Source organism: Setaria viridis, chromosome 8, assembly GCF_005286985.2.
Source record: "Setaria viridis chromosome 8, Setaria_viridis_v4.0, whole genome shotgun sequence".
In the NCBI taxonomy this organism is placed as follows: domain Eukaryota; kingdom Viridiplantae; phylum Streptophyta; class Magnoliopsida; order Poales; family Poaceae; genus Setaria; species Setaria viridis.
In genome coordinates, this window is record NC_048270.2 from 6,712,784 (window position 1) to 6,740,557 (window position 27,774).

Sequence of the window (27,774 nt, forward strand, 5' to 3'; positions counted from 1 at the left end):
TGCTGCGATGCAGTTCGATTTCTTGACTCGGGATAGGAAGGATATCAGGGGAGGAGGGTGTCTGGTCTACACGTTAGTGAGGAATGCCACTTCTCCCTCTCTTTTTTCGGACATTTTTGAAAACTAGTTTTTTTTTGGACATCACAGGCCACTTCTCCCTGAAGTGCACCCAGTTGCAATAAATGTAGAGTATAGTTGAGGGTGGGATCTTGTGAATTAATATACCGTAATACCTGAGGTTAGATGACATATACCAAATATTATGTGGATTTCAAAAAAAACATGGACTAAACCTGAGGCTTAATAAAATTCTAATATAAATATTTAAATGAGCATGTTTTATGTCAAATAAGAAATACAATCACTAAAAAGGCATTTGACCTTGCTTTCTACAAAGTAGAAGAGTGCACACATAGACGTACAAAATCGTATATCTACTCCTACAGCAAAGTTTTATTGTCCTAAAACTGCATCGTTACTTATAACAATGAAAATCTTAGAGTATATTTATTATGCATTATTTGTATCTTATATTTAAATATTTAAATTGTCCTAAAGCTACTTATATATTTAAACTGGTTTAACATTAAGATTATATTGTTACGTTCTTCAAATTTATCATGATATATTTATATCATAATGAAAATAAATTTATAAGGTTTTGTTAAACGATAATAATCTGTATGGAACTTTTAAAATTGCAAGGTGGTTGTATATTGTTAAACAAAATTATCAAATGATAAAAAATTGGCAACTCTATTAAAACAGTTTCTAATGTACCCATGTAACTTAGTAACTGGATAGTTGAAAGCTCCCCATCACAGGGTTCCATTCAGATCAAGGATTTTCTCTAGATACAGGAATTGATTTAAGAAAACATTACCGAAGAACAACATTTACCGAAGTAATATGGACAGGACGAATGTGACGAGAGGAGTCAAACTTGAAAAGATCACAGCATAGGATGCAGGTGTGTCTCGTAATCCGTAGTAGTACAAGGCCATTGGCAAGGAATACCTGCACAAAGTAAGGACATCACACAATCAATAATGTTGCATAATAAGAACACTATGGATGCATCATTATCTTTTTGTCATCTTAATAACTTACACAAACTTAAAACATTTATATTGCAATAATGCAAATTATCTATTGAACAAACACAGAATATTTGGTGTATATTATTCATGCATCTTAAAACATATCCTGGTGAAATATGGCAAATGCTGGACAGGAAGCCTCCTCAATAACCTTATGGTCTTGGTTAAAATTAACAAAATTAAAAGGTAACAGTGCCAAGACATGGACAATGTACAAACTTCTCCCTATGCTTGTGCTAAATAACCCAGCATTGTACATGATTGAAAATGGAAAAGGACTCAGAAAAAACTCATTGTTTATGTGCTAGGATAATTTATTATATACCCGGCAAAAGCATTAATGAAGAGCCATCCAAGAGCTTTCTTGTCCAATTCCTTCCACTTCCCACTGCAGATTTGGCATTTATTTAAAACAATGGTAGCAGCCTAGTTTATTTCCACGAAAAATATGTTTCTTCTAAACTATAAGGGAAATATTCTCACCTTTCGAAAATTAGAGCAAATGGAAAGATGAACAAGGCACCTAAAAAACTTCGGTAGAAGAGCAATGAGAAAACAAACATCCCCCCATCAACCGCAACCTTGCCCAGCAATATAGTTCCTGTGTTGAAGAGCTCAACGAATACAACGCATAGAGCTGGCTTCCATCCTGTTTAATGCTTTGGAGAACTGTATTAGAAGTACTTAATATTTTTAATATCGCATAACCTCACAATATATGTGGAAATTTTCCCCTAAACATAAAATTTGACCAAAGGGCCAAAAAATCAAGAATACAAACTGTTGTCACTGTGTCATTTTTTTTGAGCGAATCAGCAGGGGAGCCCCCTACTGTTTTTTTCATATATATAAAATAAAAAATAAATACAATTTAAAATTAACTATGTGGACTTCATGCACGTGGTCCTACTAAAAAATTGAACTAGAATTGAAGGCACACTGGGTGGACCAAAAATAAATTCTGTTAGAATTGAAGACCACACATGTATTTGATGAAATGAATGGATATAGAATTTATATTTGCCAGATCTAAGACAACATACGCACAATTTTATTTGAAAAAGGAACGAAATAGTACCAGACTTTCATCTATCCACACAGCACACCATTATTCATACTAGGATAAAGCAAGTGCCAAAGTGTACTATATTAATCAGACTGACAGATGGATTTTCGATTTTAGGGTTTTTTGTTCTTCTCGAACTATTGTACTTCTTTGTATATTCAGTTGACTGCTTCACGATACTTGAGAAATACGCACACAAACTCAAGAACCAAATCCAACTGCCAGAGGCCCAAGCATATTTGGACTTGACACTCGCCATCAGGAGAAAGGTTGCCCAAAGGAAACAGCTCAACAACAGATTAATGCTTCTGCTGAACTAACTAGGATGTAAGAAAATCTCTAATTGTAAAATTAGAGGATGTTTTCATATTGATTTTAAAGATTCATATTGAATCATTTTCTGCTCCCAGCTCAAAGGAAAATCAGATCACTAGCAGAAACTGAAGCCTTGTATAAGAAACATAATGAGAACAGCGCATGTAGTTTATAGCGCTAGTACGGACAGTTCCAATCCCAACAGAAAACTACAGTCTTTAGAGCAGTAAAATGAACTCGTACTCCGTACCAGAATACCGGACACAAAAGACAAAAGAAAATGAGAGAGCCAAAAAAAAAAAGGTAGCATGTAAACAGAGGAAGTCATAAGCCCCTGGATAATGTCATCAGTCAGCAATACTTGGAAGATTAAAAATAGCAAGAAACACCAAGGTATTCACAATCTCACGAAACTCATGCTACTCCTTATATTAGAAAGAAAAACTCATGCTACTCAAATGTCTGCGTACAGTATATCATTTACAGAACGACAAGTTTGCACAAACATAAATAAAATCAAAATTGTGATGGGAAACGAAGTGTGGACAGCTCATTCATACACCCTAGTAGTTTTATAAATTACCATCACAAGGCGTTAATGTTATTGGTAGGGCTTTCCGACACTGAAACAAAGTCAAAGGGACTTGTACTAGAAATTAGAAATCCGCTTCTAGAAAAATAAAATGAACAAACATAAGTTTATATAGACAGTCTCCAGGAACTTTGGACAATGCTGAAGTTTCTATCATTAAGAAACTGAGTGGCATCGCAGAGCGCAAAAGAAAATCTAGAGAAACTTCCATCCATCCATATCACAAAGAAGCAAAGAAAACATGATCTTGTTAACAAGACCGACAAACAACTCAGCTAAAAAGAGGGCAGTCACATGCGTTTTTTCGCGATTTGTAGCATAGATCTATTATTGAAAGCAAATACGAAACTTGATAAGAGGAAAAGGGCAGATGAAGAAAGGAAGAAACAAAAACTGAGTTTGCATAGTCGAATTGCATCGAAAATACCGGAGTTAGATTCAGCTGGCGGCCTGGACGCCTGAGACGCGCGCTGCTCGTTGGGCTCCGCCATGCCGTCGGCGAACGAAGACAGAGTAGTCGATCTGGGGTTTGTGTAGCGGAGAGTAGATTTAATATACACAGCCTCCGAAAGTTTAGTTCCAGCGTTTATTCTCTTTGGTCTGTCTTACAAAAACTTTTCGTTTGAGTTGTACAGACCTACCTAAATACTACATGCTAGCTAGTTCCAGCGTTTATTCTCTTTGGGAGCGCCTGACCGGGCGGCTGAAAAGGAGCCATAATTCTATACCTAAAACAGAGTTTGTTGGAGATATTTCTGTTCCGAACAACCTCAGGAACGGTCTCCATCTCCGTCTCCATATTTGTTCTCTTTCGTCGCGCCCGGAGCTGGGGCCAGCTGCGTTATGGGCCCTTCAGTAGGCCCTCCTTGTATGGCTCAGCCGAGATAAGCTACCCTGCGTCGGCAAACTTTTCATTGCCCTGGACGGCCGCCGCATCTTCAGGTCGTCACAAGGTTAGCATGCCACCTGTTTTGTTAAGTATACATGATCGAGAATCCAGAATGATCTAGTTGTCGTGGTAGATTGGATTAGTTTGTATCCCTATCTCTAGGATTGTTTATAAAATGTATAATCCATCTTGTACTCTATTAAAAAAATTCTGAGGCTCAATCTTATGTTATCGTATCTTACACATCTTGTACGCGTGCTCCTAGTAGATGTCGGTGTACTTTGGTCGTTCAGTCTTACAAATTAAGTATAAGTTCATACTATATATTTTTAAAGTATTGGACGTACTTGTTTACGTAGGGTATATATTTTGAATCTTGGAAATGCTAGCCGTTTGCAAATTAGGCCTGCTCCAGGCTTTGGGCCGGGTCAAAAGAAGCCGGGCCTTTTCTGCACTAGATTTTTGCTTGTAAGATTTTTGGAAACCACCTCGCACGCACGACTGTTCATCATCATCATGACTCGTCTTCTCTCTCAAAGTCAGGAGACGTTGCGTACCATTTTCCACCAACTTCCACACCATACTATGTTCAATCATGGGGACGTTGATCACGTCATCAGCACAGACTCTATGTGTTCTCAAACTTCCCTGGCATATGGAAAATGCATGCACACATGAGTCACGTTTTTCTAGGTCCTCATCATATAACACACGTGGGGTTGAATGGCCAATTCCTTGTGGTTTATTTGTTCGTCGTGAGAATCTTGCTCTACAATAAAAGCCATGTGAAAAATTGTGCTTTCCTTCTGCCTAGGCTTCCCAAGTTATGGACGCATCAAAAGAACGGTAAGATCAACAAATGGCAATGAGTATGCCGACTTTTGCAGTATAATCTTCACAATATTGGAGAACTGGCCTTTGGTCCAAGACAAAAAAAATCTCCACACTACTAACAATATTATCAGGTTTAAAGGACACCCCTTGTACGCACTTTGGTACCGGTTGGTACTAAAGATTGGGCCTTTTAGTCTCGGTTTCTTTCTACCGGTTGTAAAACCGAGACTAAACAGGTTTTCTAGCCAGTACTAATATCCGGTTTTCCAGTAGTGCCATATCCATATCTAAAGTACCAGAGGTCTAGTTGTTCACTGAGGGACTTATTGAACCATTAGCAATTTCATCGGTTGTTTCCATCCTCCACAGCCCTATAAACATTTGGTTGATTAACTCTTCACTGCACCCGACTGATCTATTCTTTCTACATGCCAATTTGTATAATTTGAGGGGTGATGTCCATCTCGAATACCTAGCCAAATATCCACTATAGTAGTAGTTGTTGGCCATGTAGACCCAATCATGGTTGTTTGGTGGTTGAGTACCACCATGAAAGTTTAAGTGGTGAGGACTAGCTTACAATCATTGCACTCTAAATGTAACACCTCTAGGTTAGCCCTTTTACATGAAACAAATACGAAAGTATAAAAGTGTTGGAGATATGCCCTAGAGGCAATCATAGAGATGATGATATTCTATTGTATCCATGATTTATATTGTGTTCCTTGAATATTCTTTAAAGGCTACTTGATTGATTTGCAATTATGTGAATTGTATGTGAAACTCTTTACTTGTATGGTTATTCTAAAGTTGTCCCTAGTCGGAGTTCATGTGAGGACACACATGAATATTAGACTAGTACATGCATTAGTTGATGACTATGTTTCACAAGTTATGGACATGGAGATATCAAACTAATAATGTGGGCACGTGTAGAGACATGTGCTAGAACCGACCCAACACGAGATGTAGTTACATAGTTCTCTTTACACAACGTGTACGCTTTGTCCATAGACCTAAGATTGTTCATGCACTCAAGATGTGAATCAACTTACTTAGGGGCAGTCAAACGCTACTCCGTAACTGGGTAGTTATAAAGGTATCTTTCGGGTTTGTCAGGAAGCATGCTGTGAGCCATGATATTGTTTAGGACTTGATTTGGAGTCAACTTGTCGAGCTTCTTCTCATAGATAATTGCCTTCACCAAATCATAGTCCGGCTTTAGAAGGCTATGAATGATCTTGCGATTGACTTCCTTATCATTAATGTTCTTCACACCTGAAGGATTGATCTTATTCACAAGAACATTTAAGCGTGAGTATGTTGGGGGTGCGCCTTAGGTGGACTAAGGCTAGGGACCCCCCTTATGTATAAAAGAGGCCCAAAATGGGAGCCTAAAGGCTTGTTTGTGAGGGTTAGGGACTCAGTTGTAACATCCAGGGATCTCTTTATAAAGTCCACGGACCTATTTATAATATCCGAGCCCACCAATGGAATTAATATAAACAGCCATCTCCTCCTCCCTATAAATATAGCCTTAGGGCTTGGAGGAGAGGAGTTTTGGCCATTTGATCATTTGGTTCACTTGTTCATTTGACTTGTTTCCTTCTTTCTCCCTCTCTCATATAACCTGTTCGGGATTCCTAATCTCAGCAGTTCCAACAGAGACGTTCACCGTGGTTTTGCACGAAACAAAAACTCACGATTACCACAACAGAAAAGGATCCTCCAAAAGATCAAGAGTGCAAGGCATGATTGTTGGCACCGTCATTGTCATCTCATCACCCTCGATGGTGATTTATCACTTTTGAGCAACGCAAACCGCACAGAAAGCTGCAATCATTACCCTCGAGGCTCCACCACCACCGATAAAAGCTACTGTACGTCCAAGTCATGGTGCGAGGTTCCAGCACAAAGCCCATACACAATCAGTAGTTGAGAGTGCTCATTTAACCAACGAAGTTCCTATGGCTGTACACAATCCGAGCACGGAGTTAGGCTGCACCCTCGAATGATGAACCAGGCAATGAATATTGCAATTGACCCAGGACCCTCGGCATTTTGATGGACAATGGTCTTTGAAGAACCCTCACGGCAACCTCGAACCTTGTCGACAACCTCAAACCCTGGCGGCAAGAGCTGAACCCTCGAGGCTGCTAGAACCCTCGCAGCAAGCATGGAAGCTACCGGCAAGCTTGGAACCTCGCAAGTCAAGCTGTTCCCGGAATCTCCGCGAGCCAAGCTGTGGAACCTTGCAAGTCAAGCCGTGCTCAGAACCTCCGTGTACCATGCGGCAACAACCCTCGCGGCAAGCATCGAAGCTGCTAGTTCCCAGGTACAAGAACCCTTGCAGCAACAAGCGCACCGTACCTCGCGGCAAGCGACGATCTCCACGGCAAGCTCAAAGCGAGGCTGCCACCGTCGAGTAGTCAACCATCGAGCTAGGGTCCCCTGGTGTGCCTAACCGAGGCAGTAAATGCTACATTGCCTTCGATCGGTGAACCAGATAAGCAACCATGGTTTTTGTTTCACCAATTTAATTAACATTCTCAAGTATTTAACCCATCTAATGTCATGTTGCTATTCTTTAGAAAATACACTTTAACTCTAGAACCCTCGATGCTTCCGTATAGTCCTCTCTATGCCAGGAAGTTGTCAACATGCAGTTTACCACAACCAGTCCACATGCATGCATCCGCGGACAGGCAAATCATCGGAGCTACCAAGTCAGACATCGACTCAGCGAGGTTGCTGGGCAAAAAAACTCATCGGAGCTACCAAGCAAGCATCCACTGCCATGTCACAGCATCGAAGCTGCTAGCAAGGTCCACCGCTCACCATTACTGCTGGGCAGCGAGGCTGGCGGCAAGCTAGGCGACGAACTTTCATGACAAACACGAATCTCCACGGTGAGCTCGAACCTCCGTGACGAGCGCCAACCTCGATGAAAACCTCTCCGTGGCAAGCTGGAGTAAATGCTCGCGTCATCCCGGAAGCAGGTGAAACTACTGCATCAGTTTCGACCAATCTGCGCAGGCAACCAGCGCTAGACCAGATAAGTACCCTCAGCTTTTTGATACATCTCTTTCATATAAGCTACGAGGCCAAGTATCTTGGTGACTAACAAGACCTCTTTATGTATCATTGCTTGAGCTCACAGCTAATTAAATCTAGTTTCGAAGCTACTGACCTTGACAGAACGCCAGCTAGTTTTACATAGGTTGTGCGCACCGCATTGTTGTCATGCTTCAGTCACTAACCCCTATGTTTGCAGGGTGTATTCTTTATAACACCTTATTTATTATCAATCTTTATCATGTTCGCATCCTATCATCTCTTTTTAGCTCTGTTATTCCCCAGCTAAGTTAATTTGACACAATGAAATTAACCCCTCTATGGAGGTTATTCTACTTACAAGAATGCAACTCGAGGCTACCACCAAGCTTCGATTAAAAAAAAAACTTCATCAGGCAAAGAGCCACAGGAAGCCGTGTGGGCATCTCCACACACAAGTTTACGGTCTAAGCATGTCCAGCATTGTCCAGCTACTATCGAAGCCGCATATTGTTTCTTATTCACCTGTACACAGTCAAGCATCACTTTAGATCACTTAGCTGATCGAAGCTGCCGGAGAGCAAGCCACTAATCAAAGCAAAGCAGCATGCCATTTTAGAGTGACTTGGACAATACGGCTCCGAGGGCATCCGCGCGCCATCTCAGTACAGCATCGAAGCTGCCAAGCACCACATGTTGACATCGAGGCTGCTATAAGCGACATGACAGCAAAACAAGAACCTCGGCAGCAAGCGCCGAACCCTCGCAACTAGACCCTCCGCAGCAAGCGCTGGACCCTTTCAGTTATCGTCGAAGCTGAACCCTTGCGGCATCGCGGGAGCAGAACCCTAGCAGTATCTCCAGAGCAGAACCCTCGCAGTATCTCCGAAGTTGAATCCTTGCCGTAGCTACCAAGCCAAGCATCTAATCCCAGAAGCTGCTGTATAACACGGCATCGAAGCTGACCCTCGTAACAAGAACCTCCGTGTAACCTATTAAAGAGTATAATGCCACGATTAGCCTTAATGCACTTTGGATCGAGGATAACGACCAAACCGAACGCAGCAACAAAACACTGGTAGAGAATTGGCCTTTAGTCCCGGTTGGTAGGGTGCATATCTCTCGGATATCCATCCGGGATAAACCAACCGGGACAAAAGGGGGGGTCTTTAGTCCTGGGTCTTTTAACCGGGAGTGAAGGTCCCCCTTTAGTCCCGGTTGGTGTCCCGGTTGGTGACACCAATCGGGACTAAAGGGGGACCTTTACTCCCGGTTGGATTTCCAACCGTAACCCTTTAGTCCCGGCTGGATTCCAACCGGGACTAAATGGCGCCTGCATGGCACTGCCGTGGCGCCTGAATTTTTCATGCATGCATCACGTATACGTAGTACCGCGGCCCTTTTAATTTGTTAACCTTTAGTAGTTGAGATTTTTTTAGAACGAAATCAACTAGTATTTAAACGAATGGGATTTGTAATTATACAATTACTATATATATATACACAATCCTTATACACAATTCATATACACAATTCAACTAGCTTAGTACAAATCGATCATAATTAGCGCGTATTATATATACAAACAAATCAAAGTATCTGTCTACAATCTTCCCGTCGTGGTGTTGCTGATCGGGGTGTCTAATTGTCGTCCATCGTAATAAAATTCTCCTTTTGGATCTACCACCTCGTCCATTATGAATCCAATGAGACCTTCACATATTGCCGCTACTCTTTCTTCCTTCAAGAGTCCTTGTTGAATATTTAACATCTATAATTTGGAAATTTGTGAATGTTACACGAACAAATACATATAAGGAGCTAGAAAATAATTAACTAGTAATAGTTTTCTTTTACATACTTTAAAGTTGTGCGGCGTCATCTTCGGTCCCTTGGGTCCCATAAAACTGTGCATGTGCTCACAGATGTAGTAGCCACATAGATTATTCCCGGGTTCCTGTCTTAAGCACTTCAGTGCGGAAAAAAATAAGTTATGAAATATTCGTGTTATACAATGTAATAAATGTGCAGACTTCATACGTACCGGGAAGTCTGTGTTCCATGTAAGTTTTTCTTTGAATGGACCTTTGTGTGTCCTTATGAATTGTTTCCATGCGTTGCGGATTAGAATAATGAATGATATAGTGTAACAGGGATAAAATTTAGGAAATAAACTTTTGCATAGAGATAAAGGTCCAGAATTATTACAAGCCTAGCATGTCTTGCAATTCTTGGTAGTCCACTGGATCTTTCCTTAACGAACCGAAGACAGTGACGTGGCTTCTTTCAGGCTCAATTATAATAAGGATCCAGTGGAAGCTGCGTGCGTAAAATGTTCATGCATATTAGAGCTAACTAACATGTAGAGATAAGGAAAAATCGACATCAAAAGTAGACGGTATACACACACTTACTTGAAGTTGTATGGAAGTAGTATGAAATCCTTGAATGTTTGTTTGTCTAGGAAGTTGTATATTTCCGCAAAGGTTTTTTCCGGCGCTAATTGTATCTGTTGTTGGTTAACTACAGATGGATCCATGAAGCCTATATGTAGGTACGCCTCTCGGCGGCATGTCTGAATTAGCATCCTACATGAAATGGCAGATGAAGTTAGTACGGTCACGCACGCCAAAATTTACATGTAGAGATAAACGGACACTTACAGAATCCAAGCGCTGATCAGAGAGACGTCCAGGGCATCATGATGGTACACTTCGTATATATCCTTGAAGTCTAGCCACAGCACTTTCTCCCCTTCACCGTGAAAATCTATCGGTTTTACCTTCATGCCGATCATCTCCCTCGAGTCGGCGGATGCCATCATGTACCATTGATGGAATGCGTACATCTTTGTTGATAGCTTCCGTACCAATGAAGGCTTTACTAGAGGTTTGCCTAGCTCATAAGGCCACTTCGGCTCAGGGGGCGGTGCAGTTGGCGTCTCAACTTGCCCTATGCATTCATCAAGTCCCAGACCTGTTTCTTCCATGAACTTCAATACATTTGCTTGTTGATCCAAGGACATTGCTTTTACCCGTTGAGCATCTTTTTTTGATAAATGGCTGAGGTCGGGGACTGGACCGCTGGAAGATGACTTTCCTTTCCTTTTATCCTTTTCATCAGCCTTTACTAGAGCCCGTTCATAGTTTGACAAGAGTGGTATCCTTTTCTTGGCTCCTTCTTCCATCCTGATAAAAAGGTTTAAATCTCGCCGACTTACTGGCGGTGGCTCCATCTCCCTTGCCTTTTTTAATTCGGCTTGTTTCTTGAACCACTCACTGGCCTCTCGTTGGATTTCTGCCCACTGTTCTGCATGAGACATTGCCTCAAAGCGTTCCTTACGAGTCACTTCAGGCTCCTTTGTTTTCTTCTTTCTCTGTCTTTGCTTGGGAGGCGGTGCTCGTGACTTCTTTAGTGGTGGTGCAGGTTTCTTCAAGGGGGCCGCTCTTGGTGCCGGCGACGGTGATCGGGGAGGGGTGTTGTTATTGTCGTCGTCGCTCCCAGCACCAGGATGTGGTGGAGATGGAGACCTTGATATAGATGGAAGGGACGGTCCTGGAGCAGGAGATGACGGTCTCGAGGTATGAGGAGAAGGTCGCTGCTGGGGATCTACGGGGAGCGGTCTTGAGGTCTGAGGAGATGGCTCCGTGCCGGGAATAATGATGTAGCATTTTTACCATAGAATGATCCCATGAAGCGCATCTGCCAATGTCTTTTCCCCGTCGCCTCCCGGGAAGTCGAGCTCTAGACCTTCATACTGGGGATCAACTATTTGCTCCACGCAGACGCTGGCGTAGCCTATTGGAATTTCCATGCCATGACTGCTCTGCCCCGCCAGGGTTGCTAACGCACTCCCGTACGCTACCTGTACATATAGCAGAAGTAAACAAGTTGAACTCCGATCTCGAGGCCTGGATCAATTGACAAGATTGCATAAATATTATGTATAAGTATACCACCCCGAACCCTCGGCAACGACCTGGGTGCTCTGGATTACCGAGGGCCAATGTGAGCTCATCATTTTCTCGGTCCACCTTCAACCTCCCAGCCTTAGAATCTTCAATGTTCTTCATGAGATGTTCGGCCTTCTCACGTATTGTGTCATTAAAAATCAACGTCCCATCCTCTTGGCTTAGGGAGCCTCCATGAACGTAGTACCAATTTTTTGATCGTTCGGGCCATTCAATAGTTGCAGGTACGATTCCCCGTTCGATCAGATCTTGTTCCATCTTCCTCCACTTGGGAATTGCTGAGCCATACCCACCTCGCCCCAAATGATGGTGGTAGCCCTTCTGACTAGCATTTGCTGTGTTGGTTGTGATCTTTTTCACACCTTCTTCACTCCTCTTATATTCAACAAATACATCCCAGTGGTCCCTCAACTTTGGTCACGCGTTGAAGTCTGGAGTTCGGCCCTTCTTGATGTAGTGGGTATCCAGCATCTTCTTGAATGTCTGGAATTGAGTAGCCATCTTCTTAAGCGTCCACGCTTTGACATCCTTCTCACTATATCCTTCGGGGAATGTGAAATGTCTCTTCACGTCTTCCCACAGCATATTCTTTTCTGTCTCTGGAAGGGCGTATGGATTAGTGCTTCTGCCCTTCCATTCTCTGATGCTGATAGGCACATTGTCCCAGACGATTGCCTCGATCTGACTCACGTACTTCTTTGCTACTTTCTCGGGAGCAACCGGCCTGCCCTCTTCTGTCACTTCCGTGATGACAAGCCTCCCTTCCATCACCTTTGTACGACCTCGGGTCTTCTGCCCTTGTGTCGATTCGAAGGGCTAACAGTTCAAGATTTGTTAATTAGTACGTAGTAGTAACGGTGGCGTGAAACAATACAAGAATGGTTATATATACCTCGCCGGAACCTTCCGCAACGGCAAGTTGTTGCTGCGGCTGTTGCTCTTCATTCCCATCGGCGGACATGTTGAGGAACATGTCCGCCTGGGTGCCCTCTTCATCCATGTATGATAGTGGAACGTTATCGCCACTACCATCACCAGCGATTATCTGCTCCATGATATACCTTGCGGTCTCATCGTCTGCCATTTCAATTATTCATGGAAACATACATGACAGTCATAGAAATCGTCTTACTACAAATTCTACAACGTCCGGAATATTTATAAAATACATGTATATAATGAAATCATAAAAAAACATGAATCCTACAACGTCCGTAATATTTATACGAATTTCTACGAATTTCTACGAATTTCTACGAATTTTGACGAATTTCTACGAATATCCACATGCGGTGCCTAGGTACGGTTGTGACGGCGGCGATCAGGGTGGCGGAGGCGGGGACGGTTCCCTGGAACCATGGGCGGTGCCTAGGTTGTGACGGCGGCGGTCAGGGCGGCGGTACGGCGCAGGCGGGGACGGTTTCCCGTAACCACGGGCGGTGCCTACTAGGTTGTGACGGGCGGCGGGACGGCGGCGGTCACGGCGGCGGTACGGCGGAGGGGACGGCGGTGCATCCTACGAATTTCTAACTTTATTTTCTAACTTAAAAATCTAACTTAACAAACTAACTAAAAAATCTAACTTAAAAATATAACAATCAAAATTAAAAATCTATCATAAAAATATAACTTAATTTTCTAACTTAAAAAAAACCCTCCCGGCGCTGCCGGCCGGCGCGGCGGCGGACATCTCGCGCGCGGGGCGGCGGCCGGGGCGGTGGGACGGCGGCGGCCGGGCGACGGGACGGCGGCGGCCGGTGCGGCGAGGATGGCAGCTGCCGAGGCGACGACGACGACGGCGGCCGAGGCGACAACGACAACGGCGGTGTAGGCGGGACGGCGACGAGATGGCGACGAGGGGCGACGAGGATGGAGCCGGCGACGAGGATGGAGTCGGTGGCCGGAGGCGACGAGGTGGCCGGGGGCCGGGCGTGTCGACGGACGAGGAGGGCATCGAGGCGGGCCGGCCGGGGGACGACGACGGCGCAATGGGGGACGTCGACGGCGAAATGGGGGACGACGACGGCGGCGGCCGGCGAGGGAGGCGGACGGGCGGCGATGGCGGAGAACGCGCGGGACTTTGCGAAAATTTGGCTAAGTGCAACTGGCGGGGGGTAGAAGGGAGTACAGTGCCTTTTAACCCCCTCCCCTTTTATCCCGGTTCGTAATGGCACCCGGGACAAAAGGGCCTTTTGTCCCGGGTCCCGTCACCAACCGGGATAAAAGGCCCCCCCTTTTATCCTGGTTGATGACGGGACCCGGGACAAAAGGGTGCCCCCGCCAGGTGGGGCTGGGAGCGTACCCTTTTATCCCGGGTGGCACCACCAACCGGGATAAAAGGGGGGGCCTTTTATCCCCGTTGCAGTTGGCAACCGGGATAAAAGGGTACGTCGGGGCGGGAGACGAAAATTGCAACCGGGATAAAAGGGGGGCCTTTTGTCCCGGTTGCTGTTAGCACCCGAGACAAAAGGTCTTTTTGCCTAGTTTTCTTCTCCCGCCTGTTTTTTGGAAATGGATTTTATTTTATCTTTTCACTGCATTTCAGGATGAAAAAGAAAACCTTCACAGATTTTGTACATGCAAAAATATATTTAATTAACGAGTAAATTGACAATAAGTATGAATTAATCATTAATTCTATACCAGTTCATTTAGCCTCTAAAATATTTATTTTACTGCATTGCTGTGATCAAGAAATTATTCAATTAAATAATTTCAATGCGCAGAAAAATCCATGTTTGTTTGTGGTTAACATTGTTCATGTTTATCTATAAAATCTTCACCTAACAAATTTAAGAACACATGAAATCATACATAGGGTAAATTACAAATTGTATCAATTAATACACAAAGGTCATGAACATTTAACGCATTACAATACAACGTTGTAAAATTTCTTCTTCACGAAAGTTCCTTGATCATGATCGCGGCGTAAGTACGGAGCCTCTTCTTTGGATAGCAGGATGCTTGGATCAACTTCAACGGTGAATGGAGGCATGCCATCCAACTGATCATAATCATCTGATTGGTCTGTTTTATCCTCGACTCCCACGATTTTTCTTTTACCTGGAAGAACTATGTGGCACTTTGGCTCCCATGTCTCTTCTGGATTCCTCTTGGGTTTCCTGCACATGTCCTTCACATAGAACACCTGATGCACATCATTGGCAAGTACGAATGGGTCATCACTGTATCCAGTCTTGCTCAGATCTACTATTGTCATTCCGTACTGATCTTTGGTGACGGCAGTTAGCTTCACCCAATTGCAAAGAAATAGAGGGATGTACAGCGGCCTGTATTCGAGTTCCCATATCTCCTGTATGAAACCATAATATGACTCCTTACTATTATTTCTGTCCATGGCATCTATGCGGACACCACTATTCTGGTTCGTGCTTTTCTGGTCCTGAGCTCTCGTGTAAAATGTGTAACCATTTATCTCATAGCCTTGGTATTTGATGATTGTGCTAGCAGGTCCCCTGGCTAACCAGGCAAGCTGTGGGTGAATCTCAGAGTTACCCATAAGTTGTTGGCGCAACTAGGAGGGAAAAGTTTCCATGTGATGACGGGTAAGCCAAGCATCGGATTTGGTCGGGTTTTTGGAAGCTACCATCTGCCTGTGCTGCTCGATATATGGAGACACAAAGGATGACTGTTGTAGAACAGTGTAGTGTGCCTTGTCGAACAAATCAGTATCATTGCTCAAACTTGATTTCCTTCCAAGGGTGCCCATTCCTCGGAGCCTCCCCTCGTGGCGTGAAGTTGGAACCCCAATCGAGTCAATTGAATCAATAAAAAATCAACACAAAACTCGATCACCTCCTCTGTTCCATATCCCTTGGCGATGCTTCCTTCTGGACGGGCACGATTAAGAATATAGTTTTTTAGGACTGCCATGAACCTCTCGAAAGGCCACATATTGTGCAGGTATACAGGTCCGAGAATACCAATCTCTTTTACTAGGTGAACCAGTAAGTGCGTCATAATATTGAAGAAGGATGGTGGAAATAACAACTCAAAACTGCATGTACAAAATCTGTGAAGGTTTTGTTTTTCATCCTGAAATGCAGTGAAAAGATAAAATAAAATCCATTTCCAAAAAACAGGTGGGAGAAGAAAACTAGGAAAAAAGACCTTTTGTCGCGGGTGCTAACAGCAACCGGGACAAAAGGCCCCCCTTTTATCCCGGTTGCAAACGGCAACCGGGATAAAAGGGTACTTTTCGTCTCCCGCCCCGACGTACCCTTTTATCCCGGTTGCCAACTGCAACCGGGATAAAAGGCCCCCCCCCTTTTATCCCGGTTGGTGGTGCCACCCGGGATAAAAGGGTCTGCTCCCAGCCCCACCTGGCGGGGGCACCCTTTTGTCCCGGGTCTCGTCACCAACCGGGATAAAGGGGAGCCTTTTATCCCGGTTGGTGACGGGACCCGGGACAAAAGGCCCTTTTGTCCCGGGTGCCATTACGAACCGGGATAAAAGGGGGGGGGCTTAAAAGGCACTGTACTCCCTTCTACCCCCACGCCAGTTACACGTAGCCAAATTTTCGCCAATTCCCGCGCGTTCTGCTCCGCCGTCGCCGCCCGTCCGCCTCCCTCGCCGGCCGCCGCCGGCGTCGTCCCCCATTGCGCCGGCTGTCGTCGTCCCGCCGCCGACCGTGCCCAGACATCGTCATCCTCCATCCCCCCGGCCGGCCCGCCTCGATCCTCCTCGTCTGTCGACGCGCCCGGCCCCCACCTCGTCGCCTCCAGCCATCGGCTCCATCCTCGTCGCCCCTCGTCGCCGTCTCGTCACCGTCTCGACGCCGTCCCGCCTACGCCGCCGCCGTCGTCGTCGCCTCGGCCGCCGTCCTCGCCGCACCGGCCGCCGCGCGCCGTCCCGCCGCCCGGCCGCTGCCGTCCCGCCGACCCGGCCACCTCGTCGCCCCGGCCACCGTCGCCAACCGCGCGCGAGAGGTCCGCCGCCGCGCCGGCCGGCAGCGCCGGGAGGGCCTTTTTTTAAGTTAGAAAATTAAGTTATATTTTTATGATAGATTTTTAATTTTGATTGTTAAGTCAGAAAATTAAGTTATATTTTTAAGTTAGATTTTTTAGTTAGATTGTTAAGTTTGATTTTTAAGTTAGATTTTTAAGTTAGATTTTTTTAAGTTAGATTTTTGTATATGTGTCCCCTCCGCCGTCCCACCGCCGTGACCGCCGCCGTCACAACCTAGTAGGCACCGCCCGTGGTTCCGGGGAACCGTCCCCGCCTCCGCCGTACCGCTGCCCTGACCGCCGCCGTCACAACCTAGGCACCGCCCGTGGTTCCGGGGAACCGTCCCCGCCTCCGCCGTACCACCGCCCTGACCACTGCCGTCACAACCTAGGCACCACATGTGGTTATTGCTAGAAATTCGTAGAAATTTTTAGAAATTTGTAGAAATTTGTAGAAATTCATAACAATTCGTAGAAATTTGTAGAAATTTGTAGAAATTCGTAGAAATTTGTAGAAATTCGTAGAAATTCGTAGAAATTTTTAGAAATTTGTATAAATATTCCGAACTTTGTAGGATTCATGTTATTTTATGATTTCATTATATACATGTATGATTCCGGACTTTGTAGGAGTTTGTAGAAATTTGTAGTAAGACGATTTCTATGACTGTCATGTATGATTCCATGTATGTTTCCATCAATAGTTGAAATGGCAGACGATGAGACCGCAAGGTATATCATGGAGTAAATAATCGCTGGTGATGGAAGTGGCAAAAACGTTCCACTATCAGACACGGATGAAGAGGGCACCCAGGCGGACATGTTCCTCAACATGTCCGCCGATGGGAATGAAGAGCAACAGCCGCAGCAACAACTTGCCATGGCGGAAGGTTCCGGCGAGGTATATATAACCATTCTTGTATTGTTTCACGCCACCGTTACTACTACGTACTAATTAACGAATCTTGAACTGTTAGCCCTCCGGATCGACACAAGGGCAGAAGACCCGAGGTCGTACAAAGGTGATGGAAGGGAGGCTTGTCATCACGGTGGTGACAGAAGAGGGCAGGTCGGTTGCTCCCGAGAAAGTAGCAAAGAAGTACGTGAGTCAGATCGGGGCAATCATCCGGGACAACGTGCCTATCAGCATCAGAGAATGGAAGGGCAGAAGCACTAATCCGTACGCCCTTCCGGAGACAGAAAAGAATATGCTGTGGGAAGACGTGAAGAGACATTTCACATTCCCCGAAGGATATAGTGAGAAGGATGTCAAAGCGTGGACGCTTAAGAAGATGGCTACTCAATTTCAGACATTCAAGAAGATGCTGGATACCCACTACATCAAGAAGGGCCGAACTCCAGACTTCAACGCGTGGCCAAAGTTGAGGGACCACTGGGATGCATTTGTTGAATATAAGAGGAGTGAAGAAGGTGTGAAAAAGATCATGACCAACACAGCAAATGCTAGTCAGAAGGGCTACCACCATCATTTGGGGCGAGGTGGGTATGGCTCAGCAATTCCCAAGTGGAGGAAGATGGAACAAGATCTGATCGAACGGGGAATCGTACCTGCAACTATTGAATGGCCCGAACGATCAAAAAATTGGTACTACGCTCATGGAGGCTCCCTAAGCCAAGAGGATGGGACGTTGATTTTTAATGACACAATACGTGAGAAGGCCGAACATCTCATGAAGAACATTGAAGATTCTAAGGCTGGGATGTTGAAGGTGGACCGAGAAAATGATGAGCTCACATTGGCCCTCGGTAATCCAGAGCACCCAGGACGTTGCCGAGGTTTCGGGGTGGTTCCGTGGAAGTTTGCTTTCCGAGGCGACAGCACCTCGTACAGAAGCTGGAAGCGAAGAAAGGAACAGATCGAGGAGAGCTGGCGGCAGATGCTAGAACAAAGAATGATGGATGAAATCAATCGGCGGGTGGCCCACGCAGTTGCGGAGTTGGCCCAATCTGGAGCATTGCCGATTCCTAACACCGCCAGCCCTTCTCAACGCCTCTTGAGCAGTTGTGCTTCTACAGGGGTCCCCGATGCGCAGACGCCCAGGTTAGCCGTGCAGGAGCAACGGTTCCCCGTGGATGCCATCACACAACGGACCTCATGTGAGCTGCATGCACCGGTCGGCAACGTCACTATTAAGGTATACTTATACATAATATTTATGCAATCTTGTCAATTGATCTAGGCCTCGAGATCGGAGTTCAACTTGTTTACTTCTGCTATATGTACAGGTAGCGTACGGGAGTGCGTTAGCAACCCTGGCAGGGCAGAGCAGTCATGGCATGGAAATTCCAACAGGCTACGCCAGCGTCTGCGTGGAGCAAATAGTTGATCCCCAGTATGAAGGTCTAGAGCTCGACTTCCCGGGAGGCGACGGGGAAAAGACATTGGCAGATGCGCTTCATGGGATCATTCTATGGCAAAAACGCTACATCATTATTCCCGGTACGGAGCCATCTCCTCAGACCTCAAGACCGCTCCCCGTAGATCCCCAGCAGCGACCTTCTCCTCATACCTCGAGACCGTCATCTCCTGCTCCAGGACCATCCCTTCCATCTATATCAAGGTCTCCATCTCCACCACATCCTGGTGCTGGGAGCGACGACGACAATAACAACACCCCTCCCCGATCACCGTCGCCGGCACCAAGAGCGGCCCCCTTGAAGGAACCTGCACCACCACTAAAGAAGTCACGAGCACCGCCTCCCAAGCAAAGACAGAGAAAGAAGAAAACAAAGGAGTCTGAAGTAACTCGTAAGGAACGCTTTGAGGCAATGTCTCATGCGGAACAGTGGGCAGAAATCCAACGAGAGGCCAGTGAGTGGTTCAAGAAACAAGCCGAAGAAAAAAAAGCAAGGGAGATGGAGCCACCGCCAGTAAGTCGGCGAGATTTAAACTTTTTTATCAGGATGGAAGAAAGAGCCAAGAAAAGGATACCACTCTTGTCAAACTATGAACGGGCTCTAGTAAAGGCTGATGAAAAGGATAAAAGAAAAGGAAAGTCATCTTCCAGCGGTCCAGTCCCCAACCTCAGCCATTTATCAAAAAAAGATGCTCAACGGGTAAAAGCAATGCCCTTGGATCAACAAGCAAATGTATTGAAGTTCATGGAAGAAACAGGTCTGGGACTTGATGAATGCATAGGGCAAGTTGAGACGCCAACTGCACCGCCCCCTGAGCCGAAGTGGCCTTTTGAGCTAGGCAAACCTCTAGTAAAGCCTTCATTGGTACGGAAGCTATCAACAAAGATGTACGCATTCCATCAATGGTACATGATGGCATCCGCCGACTCGAGGGAGATGATCGGCATGAAGGTAAAACCGATAGATTTTCACGGTGAAGGGGAGAAAGTGCTGTGGCTAGACTTGAAGGATATATACGAAGTGTACCATCATGATGCCCTGGACGTCTCTCTGATCAGCGCTTGGATTCTGTAAGTGTCCGTTTATCTCTACATGTAAATTTTGACGTGCGTCACCGTACTAACTTCATCTTCCATTTCATGTAGGATGCTAATTCAGACATGCCGCCGAGAGGCGTACCTACATGTAGGCTTCATGGATCCATCTGTAGTTAACCAACAACAGATACAATTAGCGCCGGAAAAAACCTTTGCGGAAATATACAATTTCCTAGACAAACAAACATTCAAGGATTTCATACTACTTCCATACAACTTCAAGTAAGTGTGTGTATACCGTCTACTTTCAATGTCTTTTTCCTTATCTCTACATGTCAGTTAGCTCTAATATGCATGAACATTTTACGCACGCAGCTTCCACTGGATCCTTATTATAATTGAACCTGAAAGAAGCCACGTCACTGTCTTCGATTCGTTAAGGAAATATCCGGTGGACTACCAAGAATTGCAAGACATGCTAGGCTTGTAATAATTCTGGACCTTTATCTCTATGCAAAAGTTTATTTCCTAAATTTTATCCCTGTTACACTATATCATTCATTATTCTAATCCGCAGCGCATGGAAACAATTCATAAGGACACACAAAGGTCCATTCAAAGAAAAACTTACATGGAACACAGACTTCCCGGTACGTATGAAGTCTGCACATTTATTACATTGTATAACACGAATATTTCATAACTTATTTTTTTCCGCACTGAAGTGCTTAAGACAGGAACCCGGGAATAATCTATGTGGCTACTACATCTGTGAGCACATGCACAGTTTTATGGGACCCAAGGGACCGAAGATGACGCCGCACAACTTTAAAGTATGTAAAAGAAAACTATTACTAGTTAATTATTTTCTAGCTCCTTATATGTATTTGTTCGTGTAACATTCACAAATTTCCAAATTATAGATGTTAAATATTCAACAAGGACTCTTGAAGGAAGAAAGAGTAGCGGCAATATGTGAAGGTCTCATTGGATTCATAATGGACGAGGTGGTAGATCCAAAAGGAGAATTTTATTACGATGGACGACAATTAGACACCCCGATCAGCAACACCACGACGGGAAGATTGTAGACAGATACTTTGATTTGTTTGTATATATAATACGCGCTAATTATGATCGATTTGTACTAAGCTAGTTGAATTGTGTATATGAATTGTGTATAAGGATTGTGTATATATATATAGTAATTGTATAATTACAAATCCCATTCGTTTAAATACTAGTTGATTTCGTTCTAAAAAAATCTCAACTACTAAAGGTTAACAAATTAAAAGGGCCGCGGTACTACGTATACGTGATGCATGCATGAAAAATTCAGGCGCCACGGCAGTGCCATGCAGGCGCCATTTAGTCCCGGTTGGAATCCAGCCGGGACTAAAGGGTTACGGTTGGAAATCCAACCGGGACACCAACCGGGACTAAAGGGGGACCTTCACTCCCGGTTAAAAGACCCAGGACTAAAGACCCCCCCTTTTGTCCCGGTTGGTTTATCCCGGATGGATATCCGAGAGATATGCACCCTACCAACCGGGACTAAAGGCCAATTCTCTACCAGTGTTTTGTTGCTGCGTTCGGTTTGGTCGTTATCCTCGATCCAAAGTGCATTAAGGCTAATCGTGGCATTATACTCTTTAATAGGTTACACGGAGGTTCTTGTTACGAGGGTCAGCTTCGATGCCGTGTTATACAGCAGCTTCTGGGATTAGATGCTTGGCTTGGTAGCTACGGCAAGGATTCAACTTCGGAGATACTGCGAGGGTTCTGCTCTGGAGATACTGCTAGGGTTCTGCTCCCGCGATGCCGCAAGGGTTCAGCTTCGACGATAACTGAAAGGGTCCAGCGCTTGCTGCGGATTGTGTATATATATATAGTAATTGTATAATTACAAATCCCATTCGTTTAAATACTAGTTAATTTCGTTCTAAAAAAACCTCAACTACTAAAGGTTAACAAATTAAAAGGGCCGCGGTACTACGTATACGTGATGCATGCATGAAAAATTCAGGCACCACGGCAGTGCCATGCAGGCGCCATTTAGTCCCGGTTGGAATCCAGCCGGGACTAAAGGGGGACCTTTACTCCCGGTTAAAAGATCCGGGATTAAAGACCCCCCCTTTTGTCCCGGTTGGTTTATCCCGGATGGATATCCGAGAGATATGCACCCTACCAACCGGGACTAAAGGCCAATTCTCTACCAGTGGATCCTGGCAAATAATGGTTTTAATAACCATGCTACACTAATTACAAAGCCGAGTATGCACTTCCTGTCTACTTAGATCCTCGTGGCAGGAAGCTCATCTGCAGACCCTCATGGCGAGCGCCAGACCCTTGCAGCAAAAAGATAAGGTGGAGGAGCGGTGAAAAGGTCGTGGTTCGGCATTTAGTCCCGGTTGGTAATTCCAACTGGGACTAGGGGGCGGGCTTTCGTCCCGGTTGGTATTTTTAACCGGGACTAAATGCCCCACCAGATTCCCTCCATTACAACTGGGACTAAAGGGGACTCTTTAGTCCCGGTTGATATTACCAACCGGAAACTAAAGAGCCCGTTGGAGGTGGCCGTCGGTGGTTCATTTTTGATCGGACTAAAGGCCTTTTAGTCCTGGGTCCAAAGATAACCGGGACAAAAAGGGTTGGATGGAAGGTGAGTTCCCTTGCAGTGGATTGAAAATTGGAGAAGAACAAGCTGGTGCGGTCTAATGATCTAACCATCAAACAGGATCAGAGTTCCTGATTGTTGCAGTAACGAGGATGCTTCCGTTGACTCGTGACATTAATACATTGTTTTAGATGTTCTAAGTTGCTCAGATCCTATATATCTATCGGAGCTTTTAACATGCCTTCTCATTCCAATAATCCAACAGCAATTGCAAGTTTGCAACAAGTGCTATGGGTTCTGTCATCAGCTTCTTGGACGTGCCCAGATGCTTGCGCGAAGCCGCCGCACAGGGGCAGGCGCTGGCCGCGCTGCTCTTGTCGTCAGGCGACTCGTTCCCCGGCTCGGGATACCGGCCGGGGAACCACAAGAAGTGGATGGAAGGCCTTGGAGCTAGCAACGTGCGCGTGAACCAGGTGGTATGGCCGGGCACCCACGACTCAGCCACCAATGCGATCTTCGCCCGCGCCCTTGGCGCAGTGCCAGACGCTGTCCGTCTACGAGCAGCTCGCCATGGGGTGCCGGGTCCTCGACGTGCGCGTCCAGAAGGATCGCCGCGTCTGCCACGGGATCCTCCTGAGCAGCTAACTGAACCTCCGAGGCTCCTAAGCTGCAAGGCAATGTATGCATGCGTCAAACAAAAAGCATTCACACACTTAGAACCTCTGCCTGCATGCGCCAAAGCTATTGACACCCGACCAGCTCTCCCGAGGCTAATAACTGCCCACCAAAACTGCCAGAATTTTTTCGGCAACAACCTCCGCAAGAACCCTCGCGGCAAGCGCGACATCCGCGGAAAGAACCCTCGCAGCAAGCGAAAAATCCTCACGAGGTACACTTAGAACCTCCGCGCAAAGCCGCGGAACCCTCTCAAGTCAAGCTGCTACCCTCGACTATTAAACCTCGCAATCTTGAGCCACCAACCACAGTTCAAATCATACAGAGCCGCAGGCCCGCAGCATGCATGCAGTTTGGCCAACATAGCAACTCAGCAGCAACCTTTGTTCTCTTTTAATTGCCTTGTCTTCGAATGACGATGCTCGTGACTATAGAGCAGATCCATGCGAAACCTCAAGAGCTATCAATACCAGGCGCCCAAGTCAACAACACCGAAGCAGATGCGAGGCTAGGTCCCAGACATGATAGAACATCAGTTATCAAAAGTCATGTTCCACCTCTCCAAATAAACTATTTCAATTTTGTCAACCTCCATTATTTTTGCAAGAAAGGAAAATACATTTTTAATCCTCTTGCTCCTTCCGTGTAAGCTTGTTTCACCTCTTAAAAAGGCACTTGGGCGCTAGTCTTAATAGGTGGTGAATGGTGGTGGGCAGCCTCGCTTGGTCCAGAATTGCGTGGCCCAAGCAGCGATCTCGGCCAATGCAGCTGCTGTCAATACGCGGGGCAGCAATCTATTTCCACATTCACGTGAAGCAACACCATCACGTCATTTCATTCATCATCTACACAAACAAAAAAACTCCGGAAGGAAAGAATTCATTCGTGGGATCAAATTTATAAGGTTCTTTCTCAACTAAGTCATTTTAAGAGTGAGAAAACACTTGATACAACTTACGTTGCTCCGACATACTCTGCATACTTCGTCTAGAGCTACACTTAGAAACTCACTTCTTTTCCTTAGAAAGTTTTCTCACTAACTTGCAGGACTTCACCAGTGTAAGTATCCCTCTACCAATATAAGCTAACTCCGGCAATCATGTGATTATTCTTGCACTACTCATATATCCAACTACATGACCTTTTCCAACATGTCACTAACATATTAGACTATGGCTCATTTTCAATGCAATATTTTTATCCCCATGAGACTAAGTTCAAATTGATAGTTGAAGCAACCAAAAGTTGTGATATCGACTAGAGCATGACGCTTGGAAATTAAGTCCACAAAAGTTTGAGCACGAGCATGTTTTTGGCGATTCATAGCACTACTCTGTTACATGCTCAAGTTTCAATCGAAACTATCTTATCTTGCAGTGTTGATGATATGACCAACTATGAGGTATATCTTTGCATATGCAAGCATTCCATTCATATGCATCAAAGCATCGCATTGCATGGACGCATAACTTTCATGCATGAATCAGAAAAGCACGAGAGGCTAAGTGGTTTGTGACCTCTATTATTTGATTTTGCTAAAGAGAAGTTGGGTGACGACCTACAAGTTTACCTTTTCTGTAGTTTTACTTTTTGGTCAAACATTCAAAGCCAAAAGCAATAAAAAGTTGCGGCATCATCTCTACCTTTTAAGCATTTTTATTTACCAAGCCTCAAAAGGCCACTACGTTGCGTTTCTGCACAATCAGGCCATGCATTTCTGTGCAAGCTTTGAGCCAAAAGCAACAAGTTGCGGCATCAGTTTTACTTTTCGTTCAAACATTCAAAGCAACAGGCAACAATAAGTTGCGACATCGACTTTACATTTAAATGTACACTTGTTTTCTCTCTAACCTCACAGGGTTTAAAGTTTCATGGTCAAAGCAACCGAGAGTTGCGATTTCGACCTTACTTTTTGTATAAAATTTCTAAATCCACAAAACTCGAAGCGAGTTTTTTTCGACTTCCTTTAAGCATCGCTATGCCTCGAGACTTTGAACATGACAGCCTGCCTAAGGTTTCGAACCATGAAACTCCGCAGCACACAGTCACAGGCAAAGTCGAACTCACGACTTTGTGGGCTAAGGGGCTCCGTCTTCACCTTTGGAACTTCAGATTCGACAAGGCTTGATGCCCAAGGGGATCAACCTCAGCATCATCATTTTACCTTTTAAGCTTTTTTCCCCCCTTTACTAAGCCTTAAACGCAGAGACCACCTGAGTACAATCCAATATGCGAGGGTACTAGCAGATACACAGCTTGATCTGCATCCACATGTTTCTTTTTCTATTAATATTTTGCAAGAAGGGGCTCTGCCTTTTTGTGCTAGCAGTGTTTTCCTTTTCGGGAGCGCAAAGTATTGTAAAGGTTAGTTCTATCAATAAACTTTTGGTACATTTTTTGTGTTTTTCGTCAGCTACATGCATTTTTCTGTATATGGTACTTAAATGTCACACCTATGGGAAACATCATGTAACAATTGTTTAATTAGTGTATGTTTACATTATTTTCTTTGTACAATTCCAAGTTTAATTTTTGCTCAATGTAAAATTTTATTTTTGCTTGTGCATGTGTTACTGGTTAGATCAACTTGTTATCGTAAGAGGTCTGTTCCAAGGACCCCATCACCAACTCGTGTCATTGGTGGGTCAAATTTTAAGAAGATGTTCTCTGAAACTGTCCAGGGAACCAATGGTGATCATTTCTAATGCCACAAGTCCTGCTTTTGTCTCGTTTTCATTTTTTTACTCTGTTTGTTTCGGTATTCATCACAACATCTACAACATTTATTTCATTGATTGATATTAATATGCATGGCTCTCCAGTAAAAAATAACTCGCTCTGTGTATGGTGCTGCCTCACTTGTCTGCAGATCATCAACCAACTGCCCATGGTCAGAACATACATGACTTGTGCCGGCGTCAACCTCAGCAGCAGCATCTGTTTGCACAGGATTAATTAGCAGTTGTTCATTCAGCTGACAAAGGTACCATCAACGTTACTTGTGTCCATGTCTGGATAAGTCATAGTTATGAGCTTTTCAGCCATTTGTTTGTGCTGATAAATTTACTGTACTCTTCTGCATGGCTTGTTGATGTACCAGCACCATCACACATGATTATTGTTATTTACAAGCCACTCTGCATGATAAAAAGGTCAATCTGTTAGTTTCAATCCAACTCTCTTTGTTTTCCAGCCATTCATTCTCAATATTTTCATATGATTTTCTTTAGAATGTGCTTGCCTCAAACGAGTAATCAAGTCCAAGATCAAAATTATTTGGTGCTGTCAACATGTGTGTAAGAGAACCCACAACAGCATGCAAAATGATGTTGATGTTTTTTGATGTCCTGAATTTGCGTTCTTTCTTCATAATCTACAAAACGAAAAAAACACATATTTCTCAGTAAAGCTATTTGTCTATTTTTTTTCAAACATCCTTGTTACCAACTTTCTAATATTTGCTCTCCTTTTTTCCCTGTGTACATTGTACTGACTTCGAGTTGTCCATACATTCCATGCAACACTCCATGGAAACCTGTAGCAGCCACCAAATTATTGCCGCCCCCTTGTTTACTGGAACCTAAAATGTTTACAAGTTTGGATTATCATCATTATGTTTACTACACTACAAATCTAGAAATAGTAAATAAACAGTACATATGCCAGAATTTTTCTCTCTCCAAACCATGTGGGATCCTGATCATAAACCATTGATGAAAATGTCGATGATTCCACCTCCTTCCCAGCATATTTTTGCTCAATGTAAAATTTTATTTTTGCTTGTGCATGTGTTACTGGTTAGATCAACTTGTTATCGTAAGAGGTCTGTTCCAAGGACCCCATCACCAACTCGTGTCATTGGTGGGTCAAATTTTAAGAAGATGTTCTCTGAAACTGTCCAGGGAACCAATGGTGATCATTTCTAATGCCACAAGTCCTGCTTTTGTCTCGTTTTCATTTTTTTACTCTGTTTGTTTCGGTATTCATCACAACATCTACAACATTTATTTCATTGATTGATATTAATATGCATGGCTCTCCAGTAAAATATTTGTCTCTACCATCATACATGTAAATTTTTAGTACCAATGCACTGTAATACTTCATGCAGCATTTCATATTTTTTTAAAAATACCATACCAGGGGTCGTTTTCTTTTATTTTTCAAGCAATGCATGTTCAAACTGAAATATGCTTGGTCTCACCAACCTGCATGTTAAAAAATGCCATGTTCAATCTACATATAATTTTGTTTAGAAGGAACTGGAGGGGGGGG

At 44.5% G+C, this 27,774-nt stretch overlaps 1 protein-coding gene across 1 annotated transcript; it reads right to left on the minus strand.

Annotated features, from left to right (window-relative positions):
- Positions 1-207: 207 nt before the first annotated feature.
- On the minus strand, positions 208-3,861 carry LOC117833860 (WAT1-related protein At1g43650). The gene is made up of 4 exons (XM_034713458.2): positions 3,501-3,861; positions 1,584-1,749; positions 1,426-1,488; positions 208-1,017 (listed from the first exon to the last, which is right to left on the minus strand). Exons 1-4 carry the CDS (start codon positions 3,562-3,564, stop codon positions 897-899), a joined length of 414 nt encoding a protein of 137 aa, XP_034569349.2. The 5' UTR covers positions 3,565-3,861; the 3' UTR covers positions 208-896.
- Positions 3,862-27,774: the final 23,913 nt, after the last annotated feature.

Coding starts and splice junctions, on each gene's coding strand:
- LOC117833860 (XM_034713458.2), bottom strand. CDS start 3,564: ATGGCGGAGCCCAACGAGCAGCGCGCGTCTCAGGCGTCCAGGCCGCCA. Junction 1,489..1,583: donor TTTGCTCTAATTTTCGAAAG/GTGAGAATATTT, acceptor CCAAATCTGCAG/TGGGAAGTGGAAGGAATTGG. Junction 1,018..1,425: donor TTCATTAATGCTTTTGCCGG/GTATATAATAAA, acceptor TACTTTGTGCAG/GTATTCCTTGCCAATGGCCT.